The sequence below is a fragment of the Anabas testudineus genome, chromosome 6 (genome assembly GCF_900324465.2).
Source record: "Anabas testudineus chromosome 6, fAnaTes1.2, whole genome shotgun sequence".
Lineage (NCBI taxonomy): Eukaryota > Metazoa > Chordata > Actinopteri > Anabantiformes > Anabantidae > Anabas > Anabas testudineus.
In genome coordinates this window covers 13,889,246-13,905,742 of record NC_046615.1, presented here as the reverse complement: position 1 = coordinate 13,905,742, position 16,497 = coordinate 13,889,246, and the positions used below count along the sequence as shown (strand labels likewise).

The following is a 16,497-nucleotide window of genomic DNA, read 5'->3' as shown; positions in this document are numbered from 1 at the left end:
TAGGTGTTTTACCTGACTGGAGAGCCAAATTGAGAACCCTGGATGAACTCTGTGGGAATGTTTCAGAATGAACAAAAATCATCTCGTGTAGCCTGATAGTTATCTTGAGCCACCGCTGTTTGTTGTACCCTGCTGTTTTATTGGGCACAGGACAGCGGAGTCATTTAACCTCGCCTGTGATTGGACTAATCTGTCAAACCACAAGCTGTGACTGACAAAAAAAAAAAAAATGACTGAGAGAACTGTCACTGACACCTTCGGAGTGGAATAATGTTTGTGCAGTATAAAGACTAAACTCAGATGACCTTTTAACATCACTTGAAGTATGGATAGTAATTGAATTGTCGAACATAACTGTTGTATATGCATTTAAAGAATAAAAATTTTAGTATTTAGGTTATTAGTTGTGATTTATAATGTTAAGTGTTGATTATCCCACAACGTTATTAAATGATGCCAGAATTATCAATTAAAGATGATAAAAAACATAATAAGTATTGCTATTGGTAATTCAAACTCCCCTAACTCGTCTTCTCCTCTCTCCTGAGTTCACCACCCTCTCTTCCCAACTTCTATGGAGCCAAATCAAAAATCCATGCTCTCAATGGGTAGTCAATATCTCATTAACCAGTCCCTCCACACACAGTCAGGCAGCCAGGATGTTCGTCTCAGTGTGCACAGCACAGACTGGCACACCTCACACACTTTAATAACCTGTGGGGACGCCAATCCACTTCTTCAGCCAGCTGAGAGGCAAAAGAGAGGACTAAAAAACACATCCTCCTTCTGGATGAGTGACTCTTGTTTGTCTTGCCTTTCCTCCGCTCAGATATTTTCTTTGACATTTGACAGTGGCATGTAAATTGTCCCATGGAAGAGGTGAAATCAAATCAAAACACACATTATAAATGCTAATTCTATGGGGTATATTATGTACATAATCAATTTTAATAGTTAAAAAAACGATTAAAATGATACTTGAATTTGAAATTGAATTATGTTCACATGTATGACCGTAATCACAGACTGAAACTACTGTGTTTTTACAGGAGAATTGTTTTTTTTTTTTTTATAAATATATTTCTTTCTAATTAGATCTTTTATTTTAAATCCTTTATTTTGACTTGTGCTATATTTGCCTTTGTCTTAATCTGTGGCGATCTTACCTATGGATCTTTTTGCCCTACCTGGATAATAGCCAATCTTGTTAATCTGTGCTTTAATGTGTGAGAGCCTGCAGCGCTGGGTAGAAAGCGCTTCAATCAGCCACTGATAGAAAGAGACACAGGGAACCAAATCTCCCTGTAAATATTTACATCCTTGTTAACATAGCCTTAAAGCACCCATCACAAGATATTTGGCTTTACCTTCTCTTTGGCCCTAGAACATTTTTTACAGTCTAGTACACACTCGTGTTAAATCACATATTTATGTGCAGTCTGCCTTGTAGTGGCTTACTGGACCTTGCTTTTGATACTTTTAAAACATCGCTCACCACAATAATGCTCTTCTGGATGGATTAATTATATGTACAGTGGATGAAACACACTTTTTACCTTTTCTGTTGATCCACACATCAAACAACTTTCTTTAATTATGTAATTGGAATTTTCATCTTAATTGTGCTGAGTAGGCTGGCTAATTTGCATGGGGTAATGAGAGGGATGTTTCCATTACAGGTAATTAGGCACTTGAGAGGCAGTGGCATGGTAGAGAGGCTGAATAGAAAGGGAGAGGTGAGTGGTGCGTGTGTGTGTGTGTGTGTCTGTGTCTGTGTGTGTATTAATGTGTGTGTGTGTGTGTGTGTGCGCAGGGGAGAGACAAAGCCACAGAGACACATAAAGATGTGTAGTATAATGCATGAGCATGATTTTCTAGTGTACATGATAAGAAACAATGAATGGAAAAAGTCACCAAAAAACAGGCACGTGCAGCATGATTGTGTAACAGCAGTAACACAGTGAAGAAGTGCATGCCAAGGCAGCAAGTCATTCTGCTGTTCATCCATTTCACTGACCATTTTCAGGAAGAAATTACTACAGCCGTTTAAATTAGTTTCCAATTATACAGCTTGTTCACATTTTAATTTAATTTCTGACATTCCATGATGACACCAGCAGCTCCTTTCAACCTGAAAGTACCCATAATGGAAAAGACAGAGATAAAAGGAGAGATGAAGGCTGGCTGCTAAACAGGTTAACTAAGACAATTACTAAATGAAGAAAATGTCAGCATTGTCTATTCTCTCTCTATTGTCTATTCATTTGTCCGAGTTTAATTAATATTTATAATTGTAATAATTATATAGTTAAAAAATACATTAAATGCACATGTACCCTCCTTCTTCTAGACACACACAAGAAAAATATATACACCTGAAAATAACATTTATATGGATATTTGAAAAAGTCATAATAAAGCTACACAGCACCAGACTCTGTCCAAAAATATACGATTTCAGAAAGCTCTTCACTCTAAATTGCATTTAAAAAGGACATTAGGTCAAAGGCCATTTTTCATTTGGGTCTCACTAAAAATAAGATACAGTACTGCATCTCTCAATTTCACAGCCAGACAAATCACCAAAAGACTGTTAGCCTCACTTTAGAAAAGATTTTTCACACACTGTGTGGAACAGAAAATATAATCAGAGTTGCAAATCTCACAGAGGGCTATTTAGTATTTAGATGGAAAACTAATTCGTAAAAAATGAAACTAACTAGGATAAGTATGCATATGGATTCATATGAATGTTACTAATATTGTTAGGAATATATACATATGGTTAGAGAAAATCGTCCACACATTAATTCAATTTTATTATAGTATATGTATATTCAGGCACATTTTCAAAATACTCCAGTGCTTCCATTGTCTTCACAATAATTTATTATTGCAAAGGTGGGATCAGAGAAAAGTAAAAAGTATCAAATTGAATTATTACATTACTGATATTTTTCATGTAACACGGAGTGACAGCTGCATGTGCCTCATCGTGGTTATTCTATCAGATCGTATTGTGTGCATGTGAGCACATATGGTTGGATATGTTTGCTCACATTTCTCTTTATAAAACAATGAGCATGTATTCATGTGTGTGATAAACATGATTATACGCATGTGTGTGTGTGTGTGAGTTTGCATGAAAAGATGAGAGAGGAGTGCTCTGTACTGTATGTCTGACTGCACTTTCAGTATCTGTCTGTGCCAATGTGTGTGTATGTGTGTGTGTGTGTGTGTGTATGCGCATGTATGTCTGTATGATGGAGGGGGGTGGAAGAGCGAGGATTAAGCGTACTAGAACAACATCACAGTGACTGGGAGGACCCAGTCCTGCTCTCATGGCCACACATGTAAACCTGACTATCCAAAAAATAGGTCAGTGGAACACAACACACTCGCACACGCACACAGATATAGACACATGCACTAGTATCAACTCAAAGAATCACAGTCTGCCAGTCGCGCCTGTGTCTTGTCGCCCGTCTGCGACTCACGTGCAACACTGCCACGCACATCTTCCTGCAGAACAGACATGTCCTCTGGACTGGAACAACAGGATTAAGAATGGGGCAGAAAGGAACAGCGACAGGACCGCTCACACCCCCCCCTCTTTGACCCTGTGCCCCCCCCTCCCTCATCCATGTCAAAGAAACTTCTGCTCAGGAGCTGTTCTTGTAAGTGCAAATATTACCCTGGCTGTGGTTTTCACAACATCCCACACAACAGAAGCGGTGAGAGCACAAACACAACACTGATGATTATGAAATCAAGGGAAAGAAAATATCCTTTTACCTTTATTTAAGTTAAATATTTATAGCTTGGTGTCATTCTGAGTTACAGAAAATAAAATCTGTCCATGCACAAAAAAGACATGTTGGAGAAGCTTAATTCACTTGCACACATACACAGGCACAGTATTACTGTATTTATCTCTTCCCTCCCTCTCACTCTCTCTCTCTCTGTCACACTCATGCCTTGCAAATGAAATGCAAAGAGTTGGCAGGCTATGAATAGCAGAGCCGTACTTCCCTACTTGTTACTCTGGGTGCAGATCAGCATGCATTTTCCTCTTACCTTTCATAGCTGAAATCACAAAATACATCATTAAGCTTCGAGTCCATAAGAGACGAACTATCACCAGCGCAAAGCCCTCCACTGCTGTCTCAGCAGCAGCTGGCCAGCACAGCTCTGTCTCTCAGCCTCCGAGCATGACCACACCAGAATCCATGTGACTGTGACATCAGTGTTCATGTCTGAATGCTCCCCACCCACTAGCCTTTGATTGGCACAGCGTGCAGCCAGTAGGGGCGCTGAGAGCTCAGGCAGGGAAGCTGGCCCTCTTCCCACTGATTGCAGTCAGAGCCTTGTATACCGGCTTGCTAGACATAGCACACTCTCACTATCTTCTGTGTCTTATCTTTTCAGTGCAAGGATAAAGTCAGAACCTGTTCTAGCAGACACTATATTTCACATTCTTATTCTTCCCCCTTTACTCTCAACTTGGTTGTTTTCCTATAAAAATAATGCAATGTCAAAGATGTGAAAAAGAACAGATAAAAGGCGAGACAGGATGAGACAGGGTGAAAAAGAACAGACGAACAAATGGAAAGAGAAAATTAAAAAAAAAAAAAAAGAGGAGAGCAGGGGGGACGGATAAGAGGCGATCTCAAATTTTTCTGTAGCCCAAAGATCGAAGTGCTCTGCTCTTCTCCTCCTGCCTGTCAATAGATATGAGCGATCAGTGTGAGGCCAGATGTCTGCGAGCAGCAGTGGGCCCTACACAGAGAGAAGATGAGTGGAGCCTCAGCTCCTTCCCCTGACCTCTCAGAGGACCCACACAGCCCCCTCCCCCTCTCACGCACACAGTCTGACGGCTCTCACACACTCTTTTTGAGAGGTGAAGATGGGGAGAAAGTGACAGAACAGTTTGGATGATCCCCTCCACCCCACAGCGACCGGGCGATGAGTTTCTTGCTGTAATTTCTCCCTCTCCCTCCCCTGTGCCCCCTTGCTCTCACCCCCTGCTTCCCATTCCAGTCCCTGCCTCCCTCCCTCCCTCCCTCCCTCTCTCTCTCTCTCTCTCCTCGCTCATCCCCTCTCATATGATAATCTGTTCTGACTCCTAAACAGCTGCCTCTCTCTGATACAATATTCTGGTTTTAGTGCAATCCAGCCTTGGCCCATAACCACATTGCATTTGGCATTTGCATGAATAAGCTGGTGCTCGTATCATCTCGTCTCAAGACAAACATCATGCGACTTCAGTGTAAGATAATATAATATTAAATCTAAACATTGAAGAAAAAAATTTAATTCTTCATATCATAAATAATTTAAATTTGGATATTTTTTTTATTTCAGGTTTTCCATACTTGTTGGAAATTAATGATTCCCTTGTAACACACGGTAACAATTTCATATTAACAATATGATTCCAACTGACATATTATTTATATTTTGCACTCTACAGTAAATATTTATATTACTTGATGTCTTCTATCACATTGTTCATTGAATAAAGGTACTTATAACCACATATAAAATGGAAATAAAGACTGAGCAGCTTGCAGCATAAATCTTCCCATGACAATGTTTCATTAGGACCTCTATGATCCATTAGAGTCACTAAACACATTAACTCACATTGTGTCAACACTGGTCTCTTATTGCACACTGTCTAATGAACAAAATATCATTCAGAGGCTGATAGCATCAAATGGCGCGTGCCTAGGATACAAACTAGAAATAGACAGACCCCGGTAAACTCTTCAAAACAATGCAATGTGAGAAACAGTGCAGTCGTCTCATTTTGATGCTGGCATCTTCCCACAAGATCTTCAAAGTTCACCGGATGAGTCAGGGCCAAGGCCCACGCAGGAACATGTTTAACTGCCACTATCTGTGGTTGTCTCTCAGAAACCGGCTGCTGTAACAGTTTTTTTTTTTTTTAGAACCAGCCGTGGAGCAACACACGGTGGCTTAACGTTGAGCTAGAGTTGAGGGGGAACAGCAGAAGGTGAGTCTGTCGGCTGGTTATCCAGGAACATCTGAGAGGAGAATATATATAATATCCTTATTACAACCTGAGCATCAGGAGAGAGTTGAAAGGAGCTCATGTCTTGTCTGCTTACTATCTGTATACAGTGAATAGGTGAGGCTGTGTGAGCTCCCTACAGTTAAGAGGGATATAAGATTACTTTGTGGCTACTTTTAACTATAAAAAAGAAGTACTCATAAAATGCTACATAAAAAAAATATGGGTAGCACTCAAAAACAGCTGAATGTAGAATAATAAATAATGTTTAATAAATTAAACAGATTTTCAGTGAACTTTAGGGTTAAACAAGGTCACAAAGAATCTCAGTGTTCACTGATTTGTCCTTTCTACACATAGTTCACACAAACTATTATTATTATGATTATGATTATGATGATGATGATTATTATTATTATTATTGTTGTGTGCAGCTGTTTAATACTGTGAGCGACACAAAGTAATTCTACATACACACATGTTATTTGTTTGTATTTTGGGTAAGCCAACACTTTTAGAAATATAATACAAACAAGGCATTGTGTCTGTTGTTCTATCATTTCAGCATAGTGACTCCAACTGTATATAATTGTGCTTAACAGCCCAGGACTCCCTAAGGACAGATGTTTCCAACAAAGCTGCTTCATTTGCTCTTGATCACACTTTCCCTTGACTGCTTCGCATTAGCAGTGACAGTATGCCAATACTCTGCCTATACCTTATTAGAACACTAATTTAGCCACAAAGGCACTGGTGGTCAATTGATATTAGTGTGGCACACAATGTACAGATCATATCAGATATTTCTGAATGCTACTGAGTGAAACAGAAATTGTGATAGTGGAGTTGTGTCGGACACAACACACTAAACTTCAGCACGTAGATTGGACACGTCATGTGTCTCACACTCCTCTCACTAATTCAAGCAAATGTATTTGCTGTAAACAAGCCCTGCGGAATGGAATTCAATTGAGATGAGGTGCAGAGCATCTACTGGTGCCCCCGGAGGAAAGGAGAGGACTAGAGCTGATAATGGCCTCATTAGCAGTCTGTCAGTAGCCATTCCACGCACAGACTCACCATGCAGCTGATCCACATTAACTCTTACAATTCTGGACTGGCGTCTAAGACCAAAGATGGGCAGTCAGTAAGCTGTCTGCGACCTTTGACCCCCCCCCACAAAATCAACAGCGATGGACTTCTCCAGTTTGTGTCTTCATGTTGTTGTGAGGAATTTCAGAAAGCTTATATTCCACCGCAGAGCCACCTGTGTGTTTGGAACTTCGCCACCAGCCTGAAGCAGCGGTAGAATTAACAAGCTCCAACAGGCACTCCATGAAAACAATACAGATCAATTTAATATAGATGCCAAGGAGTGGAGGGCATAATATTAGAACCATAACAGCACCAGCCCACACCACACAATCATAAACCAATTTAGGGCCATTCCAGGCAATTTCCTGGGGGCTTCCACTTGTGGGAAGACTTCAATAAATCACAAAGACAACAAAGGGAATATCTTTTTCAGTGAAAATAGAGGACACTATTGGGTTATGTCCAGAGGACTGTGGAGGGTTGCATTAAAGGACATGTTTAAATAAGAGAGGAGAAGTGAGAGTTTAAAAACATACTACATGCTGCTCCTGTATCTGAAATTTACGTTATAATGTGCAGCTACAGTAAATGCTGTTAACTCATTATGGCTAATGGATTTTCCATGGAGCAACACAGGGTGTCTCGTGTAGCGAGGCAGCAGCTGTAGGTAAGTCTTGTGCTTTTTACAACTCTGTATTAGTGACTGTGTACACTGCCCTTCGTCCTTTATATGCACAGCAGCCTCAGGGCCAGCTCAGCATTATTTTCTGTTTTCTCTCCCATCTGTCACTCAATACACATACACACAAATGCAATATTTATAGAACAGTAGGGTCAAAAGAAAGAGATATGAAAGCATATCATTCCTACATAGGTGAAGTGTACACCTGTCAACTGTCATGTAATCAGAATCAACAACACAGTGCTTATAGTGAATGGTTGACAAGGCTACAACCTTTCGTTTTACTGCCACAGTTATTTATAGAGCTAAATTTTAAATCTTTTTTTTTTTATTTTTACAAACATAAAAATAAGAGCCACTGGTATTTCCAAACCAATTGAATCAAACGTTTTACCAAGTCACCATGGCAGCAAAGCCATTTTGTCTCCCATGGACTGGCCAAGCTTCATGTCATTTTAGGCACGCTTGCATGACTGTTCCGCGTTAAATGACCTCCTATGGCTGCGAGTGTGTTGGTGATAAGTGTAAATACAATTATATGCAGTACATTAAAGTATGCTAAAGAAAAAAAATTAGTGGTTGTTCTTGTTTCACTGCTTTCTCTAAACCACGTGGGATATCAGGTTCGTTTGTGGCTTCATAATCAACCAAAGTTTTTTTTCCAATCTGACCCCTGGAGCTCGATTTATAACTTACCAATACAGCCTTGAAAAAATATATATAATAAATAATTATAAGCCAATATATTCAACAAAGCTTGACGTCTAAGTAACTTCAATAAATCAGGTCATTTATTTGGTTTATCACAGGAGAAGACAGTGGTAACGAGAGACCATCAGCACCGCTGGAGTGCCATCACATAACTCAGAGAACAATTTTTCAATAGATCAATAGAAATCAGATTTAACAATGAATTGCATTGCCTCTCTTTTGTGCGAGGCTGCCCTTGAGGACAGAAAGGAAAAGGGAGAGGAGGATAGAGAGAGAGAGGGAGCGAAAGGGAACGAGGGGAGATTATCGCAGGCATGGCAGCCTGTGTGAGAAGCTTAGCCTGGCTAGGCAGGGAGGTGGAACCCTGTGAATTCTAATGAACTGGCAAGACTCCCCCAAAAACCAGCTCCATCTCCATGGCATGAGGATGACAGGGGGGAAGGAGGAGGTGATTAGGAAGGTGCAGCCTCTCACCAGAAAACCAAACAGAGCAGGTAATTTTCCCTGTGATAATTATGGCTATAACCAGGCATGAGGGATTGGTAATGGACCTGCTTATTCTTCATGCCCTGCAAAGGCGACCACTGAGCCTGTCAAGGGGAAAAGCATGATCATGTGTTTTTTTCTGTTGGTAGGGTGACTCCAGTAAGAGTTGCAATGGTTGTTGAAAAGGGCAGCAGGGGAACTTGGCCTTTGAGGGAGAAGTTAACGAATGAACTTCATTATTGAGGAGCATACCAGGGAGACCCCCCGGAGTGTGTGATGTATTACCTAGCGTCAAACTTACACACTCCCCCAACATCACCGATATAGCCCAACATCAACTCTGGGGGGAGGTAGGCGTGTAAACTAAAATAGTTAACCTTCTGGCTTAAGGCTATAAGAAAAGAAGAAAACAGAGAAACTCACTGTGATGCACTGGATTTGTGTCAATAAAGTAAAATATCTTTTTGAAAACTGTGTTTAGCTTCAATAATTTCACCATTATTCTCTCTCCTGGAACACCAAAGTGAATAATGAGGCAGTGCCTCTTCCCGTGACTGCTCAGTGCAGAAACCCTCAGAAGAAAACTGTTTTAGCTTAAACTAACACATATTTAATGTTCTCTCTGTGACTTCAGGTAATGCAGTTGGTCCGGTGAGGCAGTCCAGATCAACGCCATGTAGATTACTCTCATTTATTAAAAAGTAGCTCTGTTCAAGCATGAAAGTTACTTTTCCTAAGTTCTACGAGCTGTATAAAACAAGTGACCCACCACAGGGACTAATGTTTTCCTCAAGATTGAGGGGGATCTTCAGGCTATGCACAATGTACCACTTGGCCTTCCCCCTTTCCCTTTTCCACTGGTCCTGGACGGAGTTTCTCTATGGCGGACTGGACGAAGGAGCTCTTTTACCGAGCGCAATCTCATCACTTTTACTCTTGACTTATGAGGATGCCATGGGTGCAGGGGAGTGATTCATCACTGGGTGTGCTCCTCTTGCACCCTCACACATTAGTAATGTGGTCCGCTGAGGAGGAGTCCTGTCATCAGTCTGTACATGGACCCTCCGAACAAGGTAGGTCAACAGGAGGCAGCAGCAGCTGGCCCACTTTTAGTCTTTCACAGCACCTTTAAGTTTCCTCGAGCTCTGCCACAGCTGAGCCTGACGGACATACTAAGACCAGTCTGGTCAAGGGGAGACACTGCCTCGGTGCTGTTACTGGTGTGCTCACTATATCTGTTGACTCAGTGGAGCATGTTCAACTGGCTAAAATAAATTTAATGATAGGTTAGAGTGAGATGGAAATATATCTTCATATAAATTATTACAGAGTATAGAGACAAAAAACAAACAACAAATGACTCATATTTTGGATGAAAAGTTCCCAGACTTATCCATCTGAAACCGCCAGAGGGAATTTCATCACAAGACTCCCTAGTCTTCTGTAATACAACCGCAACAAAATAAGTGGCAAACACATGATCATCTGTTCTTTCACAAAATATAGAGCCACTTTAAGTCAGCATAAGCTTTTGACCTTAACATTGCAGGTAATGCACATTTAAATACCTACCTCAGTATTCATGTTTGTCATTTTACTTGTGAAGATTAGGTGTAAAAAGGCTATTTGAAACCAAAACACAGGATTAAAGGATAATGCTGCTCTGTGTCTTGTGAGTCGACCTTGATTCTGTAATCCAGCACAATACTGGGGAACAGCATATTTCTCTCTCTTGTACATTCAATACTCTCACTGTAGAACAGCTCACTCTGATGTAATGGCAAAAACATTATGGCACCAAGCTGAAAAGGGAAAGTAATCTGAATTAAGGAGAAATTCATTGTGATAGAACTGGAAATAGAATTACAAGATTTGTGCAAAGAAAAAATCTAATTGACAGAATTTTTTTACATTGATTAGATATAAAAATGACACAAAGTGAAATTAGGAGCAGACGGTGTTGCTACAGGTAAAAGAGAGGAAAGGAAAAAAAAACACATAAGTGAACTGGTTTGAATTACGCAGAGCTGCACTTTAATGATCATGGTGAGAAATGAACTTGATCTTTAAGAGCAAAACCAGCAACTGCGTTATTAAGGACTGAGCCACTTAATCAGAGAGGACGCCAATTTAGCAAGGAGCTAACTATGCAGGAGGGACCCTCTGTGGCAGCAAACACATTGTACGGTGCAGTTGTCACCTGACTCATGAGCAAGTACATACACATGCTCTTCTCTCTTCTCCCAATCTGCCTTATTTTCCTGACTCCATATCTCCCTTCCTGTTTTTTTTTTTTTTTTTCCTTTTTCTTCCTTCACCGTGCTGCAGACGCAGTACAATGAAAACTTGCCTTTGATGTCTGGGATCCTATAATGCTGAGCAGTAGAAATCCGCATGCCTGTTATCTGTAGAATCTTAATGATGACGGCTAACTTCACAATGGGTTAACCACATTGCGCTGTTCTTGCACTGCACACCCACAGAAACACAAATTAATAGCAACGGGAAAAAACAGCAATTCTCTAATAAAGCAGATTCAACAAAATGCGCACAATGTGATCAGCACAAATGTCAATGTACACTACCACCAAAAGCTTTTGTGAGCACTTCTGCTTGTTTTTTCTCTGTCAAAGTAACTTTTTATTCTCACTTGAGTTTGTGAACAAAAAACATTATTTGTCAAAAAGATATGATCATTACTTCAAATCTTTCTAATTCACCTTTAATAAACGTTTGATGCTTTGTATGCCAGGAGACCTTGTTGTTGGCCTTTGATGCACTGTGACAAATGTTATTGATCTTAAAATGATCCCTACAAGATATTTCAAAAGAATGATATTATCTGGGACAACTTACTCGTTGCATGGTTTATTCAACAACATTCTTCTGAATAATTCAGGAATTAAATTATATATGTTAATTTTACCCGCCTTTATTCATGCATTATATTGCATCAGAATTTTCATATCCTAAAAAACCCATAATAGAATATTTCTGACAATAATTTTCTTTCTTTTGCCCTGCCTCAGTTTTGCATAATTTGCCTCAATGTGCAATTCAGTGAGAATTGAAAACCATCAATATACAAATCAGTCAGGATGATAAGCTCACAGCATGAAAAGGCAGTCTGTGTGTATGGCTGCGAGTCAGAAAGTTGATGATGGCACAAGGACATTTAATTATTGCCTCCATCTTAAAGCTTCCCCATCAGCATTAGTCAGAATCATATCTGGAGGAGCTCCATGACCTCCATCTCTGTCACCCTCCATGAATCAAACCTTTCAGTACACGCAGACACTCTTGTCCTGTGCTGAATGTGTGTATATGGGAAAGCGATGAGGCATCGGAAACCTGATGAGTGACTGATAACCTGCGCTTGTGCAAAGGCTGGCGCACTGTGTGCCACAGCGAGCGAGGCCGGCCGTGCCCTCCCAGCTATGCCAACTGCTTCGCCTGGCAGATGCCACCATCTCAGGCAGCACAGCCCTCGCTCCTTGGCCCCCCTCTCACCTGAGGCAGCAGACAGCCGGCAGAAGAGAAATCGCCCGCAGCAGATGGGACCACTTACTTTGGCTAGCCCATCCAAGCATTGTGTCCTTGTCACATGTCACTTACTCTTGTTTTCTGGTCTGACAACACTTCAAGGCAGGGCTTTTCAGTTTTGGGTGAGACACAAAAGGGAAAGGGGTGAGGAAAAGCTGACAAGGCCTCTCTTTGCTCCGGCTCAAATTCTCTGAAAGAGCTGACACCAAGAGTAGAACCAGCTTAAGAGCCAACAAAAGCGGAGCACCCCCAGCCCCACAAAAAAGCCATCATGCACCCCTACAGCTTCCCTCACTGCACTCCTTATAAAACACCCTGGGCCCCCAGGAGGCGATAAAAAGAAGCGTCCTCGCCCACAGAAACCTATGCAAAGAAAGTGAATGTACAAAGGCCATTTGCAATTTTACAAAATGGCACACATAATGCTTTTACTGAAAAATGAAGCCTGCCATATTGTGTTGGAGAGGAAAAAGTATGGCAGGAAAGGAAAAATGGAGAAAAATCATGCTGGCCTGGTTTACGACAAATAGATAGCTCTATTGATTTCCCTTTTACAGTAACTGTCCATCTCTCACTGTTGTGATTACACTGACCTATTTCAGAAAAAAATAGCCATCCATTATAGATTAAACCAAAATGTCCAAAAAGAAAATACTCTTTGTGGAACAAACAAATAGAGTAAGATGAAACATAACCTACAGTACTGAGAGAGGAAAAGATTGTGTCAATTTAAGCGTTCAATGTTGCTCTGGGAGAAGAGGAAACAACGAGTTCTGGTACCATGCTGAGAATCAAATAACTTTCCACAGAAAGAGCGGTTGTGCTGAGTGGGGCCCTGCGTCGTCAATTTCAATTCTAACAAAGAGGCAACAACATTAAAATGATTTCAATATAACTCAACTAACATTTAAGCATATTAATGACACATTTGCAAGAACAACAGAGTATACCCTATTTGATAATAATCTGCTGTACTGTATATGCTACTGTATTGTGTTTTTACTCTAATACACCCCAGCACAGCTCAGTGTATGCGCTGTGCTGATGATTCCTCTGCGTCTGTGTGTATTGCTGTGTGTGCTCATCCTGCTCCATTATGTCTGTGCTGTGCGTCTCACTAGACTATCTCTCTCCGCGTAGCTCAGGGGACTCTGGCTGGCTGATCTTCATTATCAGCCCTAGCTTAACAATGTACTGGATGCACTTCCCACATGAGTGCAACTAACAAATCCCCACAGAGCTGAATCAAGGCAACAATGTGATGAAATACCTTCAAACAACCACTGAGCGTGGAACACTGAGCTATGCAGAGACAACTCACACTGCCCCGGGCGATTCCACAGGAGTGCGCCTGTTGCCAAGCAAAATTAGACAGCAACTGGGACATATTATTCTCCTAAATTGGCAATGTACAGCACTATTAAGGACCATAAATCTCATGTTTGATTAACTGAAAATACCTCAACTCATAGAGCCAATGCATTAGCATTGTACAAACGCATAAATCCAAGCGGGATCTGCCATGTCGTTTAGAGTTAAAGCAGATGCTTTACAATGCGAAAAAGCTGTCATTGTACCATGTGAACACAGAGAGCATTATTGCTGTTAATAATGCTGTTATGTCTTTCCAAAAGTAGCATAAGACAACTTTTACAACAAAATAAATAAATAAATAAATGCACAAAGGCACAAAACTCTGGCTTTTAAACTTTGACTAAGTGCGACTTACTGCTATAATTTCACTCAAACCCTGCGCTGTGTGATTGCAGATTTCTGATGAACGAAACTCAAAACAAGCTGCTAGCAAATCTATGATAAGATGCGCAAGCGAGGTCATGTTTCTCAATCAGTGCAAGGAGTCTGTCACCACAATGGAGATAAATATGGTGTGAAAAAAGACTGTGGCTCTACACTGTATCTGTAAGATTGAAGAGAGGAAGCCTCATCTGTCTCCTTTTCTTGGAGTTACATTTGTTCTACTGCCTCCCTCTGGCCACTCCATTCCCAATCTAAACCCAGCCCCTCACCACATATACTACACACGAATAAAAGGGACGAACAGACTTGCTGTGACATCTGTAAACAGAAAATAATGCTTGAGTCATTAACAAATACTTCTTTTGTGATAGTTCATTTTATATAGTGACTTTTGAGGATGTACAATAGTTTTTGGTGCTGCTGTTCGCGGGGCTTTATTATTATAAGATATTTTTCTGACATGTGAATATATTCGCATATGACTTTATCATGCATATGTTGTCTATTGATTTACAAACTGTTCAAAGTACACAACTTAAAATGGATATGCAAGCTATTGTCTTGCTGTGTATCATAGTGTAAACACTCAGCAAAAAATCAGTATATAATACATGTACAGCTGCAAGAGAGTGAGAGGATTAGCTAATCTGGAGATCTGCTGTGTTTGACGAAGAGCATCCTGACTGTGTAACCTGTGTGTGTGTGTGCGTGTGTGTTAGCTAGTGTCTGCTATTTGAGCTGAGAGACAGAGCTGCTGATGGTAGATTAGAGGTGAGACGTCTAATCTCAGTGTAATCAGCTGCTGCATCTGATCCTCCGCTCCAAACCATCTCTCTCAACAGGTCAGAACAGAAACTCATCTCACAGCAACGCAGCCCTGCCGAAGTAGGAGACGGTAACAGCACGTATCTGATGTCCACCATCAAAGTAAGAAAACAACTACAATGCAAAGTTTAGGATGCTGCTCTATTCTGTCATGTGTTTTTCTAGCAACTGCTACGGAAAGTCCATAAAACAGAGTAAATGTAAAACTGTCAGGGAAATGTACAGGAAAACCACAGCTGGCTTCTTGCTGAGAATTACAGCTGTGTGGTAAAAGAAAAGTGCCGGTGAGGGGCCGCCCCTTTACGAAGAATACAGAAAGAAGGGGATACACAGTATCACAGAAAAGAGAGGGTCCTGCCTCTAAGAGAAAAGCTGCAAACAGAGAGGACACCAAAGTCTTTGGAAAATGATTGTTTACATCTAAAATAATTCACCTTCTAATGGCTTAAAGAAGTGAGAGGAGAGGAGAGGAGAGGAGAGGAGAGGAGAGGAGAGGAGAGGAGAGGAGAGGAGAGGAGACTGCCAGTGAACAGCTGCCCCTGTAATTTATATTGATGAGAGGACTGGCATGGCGAGGAGCTTCTAGCAGTTTGATCACTCAGGCAGAGTGGGGGAGTTAGTCAGAGACACGGCCCATCCCTGTGGTCTGGGCTGGACTGGGAAGTCAGCCTCCTAAACACACACACAAGCACACCCACCCACACACACACACACACACACACACACACACACACGTACAAGAAAGTCTGCCAAGCTCACATTACGAGTGGCAGTGTGCACTGGCGTGTTGGGGAAGCCGATGTTTTCACTGTGAGAACAGAAATAGATCTACAGCCTGACTAACCATGTAGGGCAGTGCGATCTCCCTCATTATTACTCCACTAGCCAAATAATCACTAGGCTTCTCTAAGAAAAGACCATCCCTCCACATTCTCAATGACCATTAACTGGCCCTTGAACTTCGTCTAGTACACACAGCTCTGATGAGGTTCTACAGCCGCTTCCTGTCTGTGAGGTACAGCAATCAACGACTTGTTAAGGGGCTTCACTTTGATTTCCGCACATGGACAAGATTTGAATATTTCTCACTGAAATGAGACAGCATAGTCCAGTCTCTGCCCAAGGCTTTGAACCTAAGACTCCTGAATCATGCTCTTTGATTTGAGCCACCTTCCAGTGCAGAGGTGCTTAGCTCTGCACTAATGAAGATAGTGGGGTTGGTGGGTCAAAGCATTTCAGTTTTACCTTGAAGATATCCTGACACAAACACGAACATGCACACACACAGACATCAAAAAAAAAAAAAAAAAAAATCATAACCCCTCCAGACAAGCAAATAGCTTAACACACAATCATGCAG

The 16,497-nt window shown here is 41.2% G+C and overlaps 1 protein-coding gene across 2 annotated transcripts in view; it reads right to left on the bottom strand.

The window, feature by feature from the left end:
* Positions 1-16,497, bottom strand: part of roraa (RAR-related orphan receptor A, paralog a) — a 165,980-nt gene that overhangs the window by 40,340 nt on the left and 109,143 nt on the right. Inside the window, exon 1 of one of the 2 annotated variants that reach the window (XM_026365301.1) lies at positions 4,078-4,213. The exons of the other annotated variant lie outside the window; for it this stretch is intronic. Within the exon in view, the coding sequence (XP_026221086.1) occupies positions 4,078-4,108 (31 nt within the window). The 5' untranslated portion in view covers positions 4,109-4,213. Of the gene's footprint in view, positions 1-4,077; positions 4,214-16,497 lie in introns of those variants that run through there. 2 annotated transcript variants of the gene reach the window in all.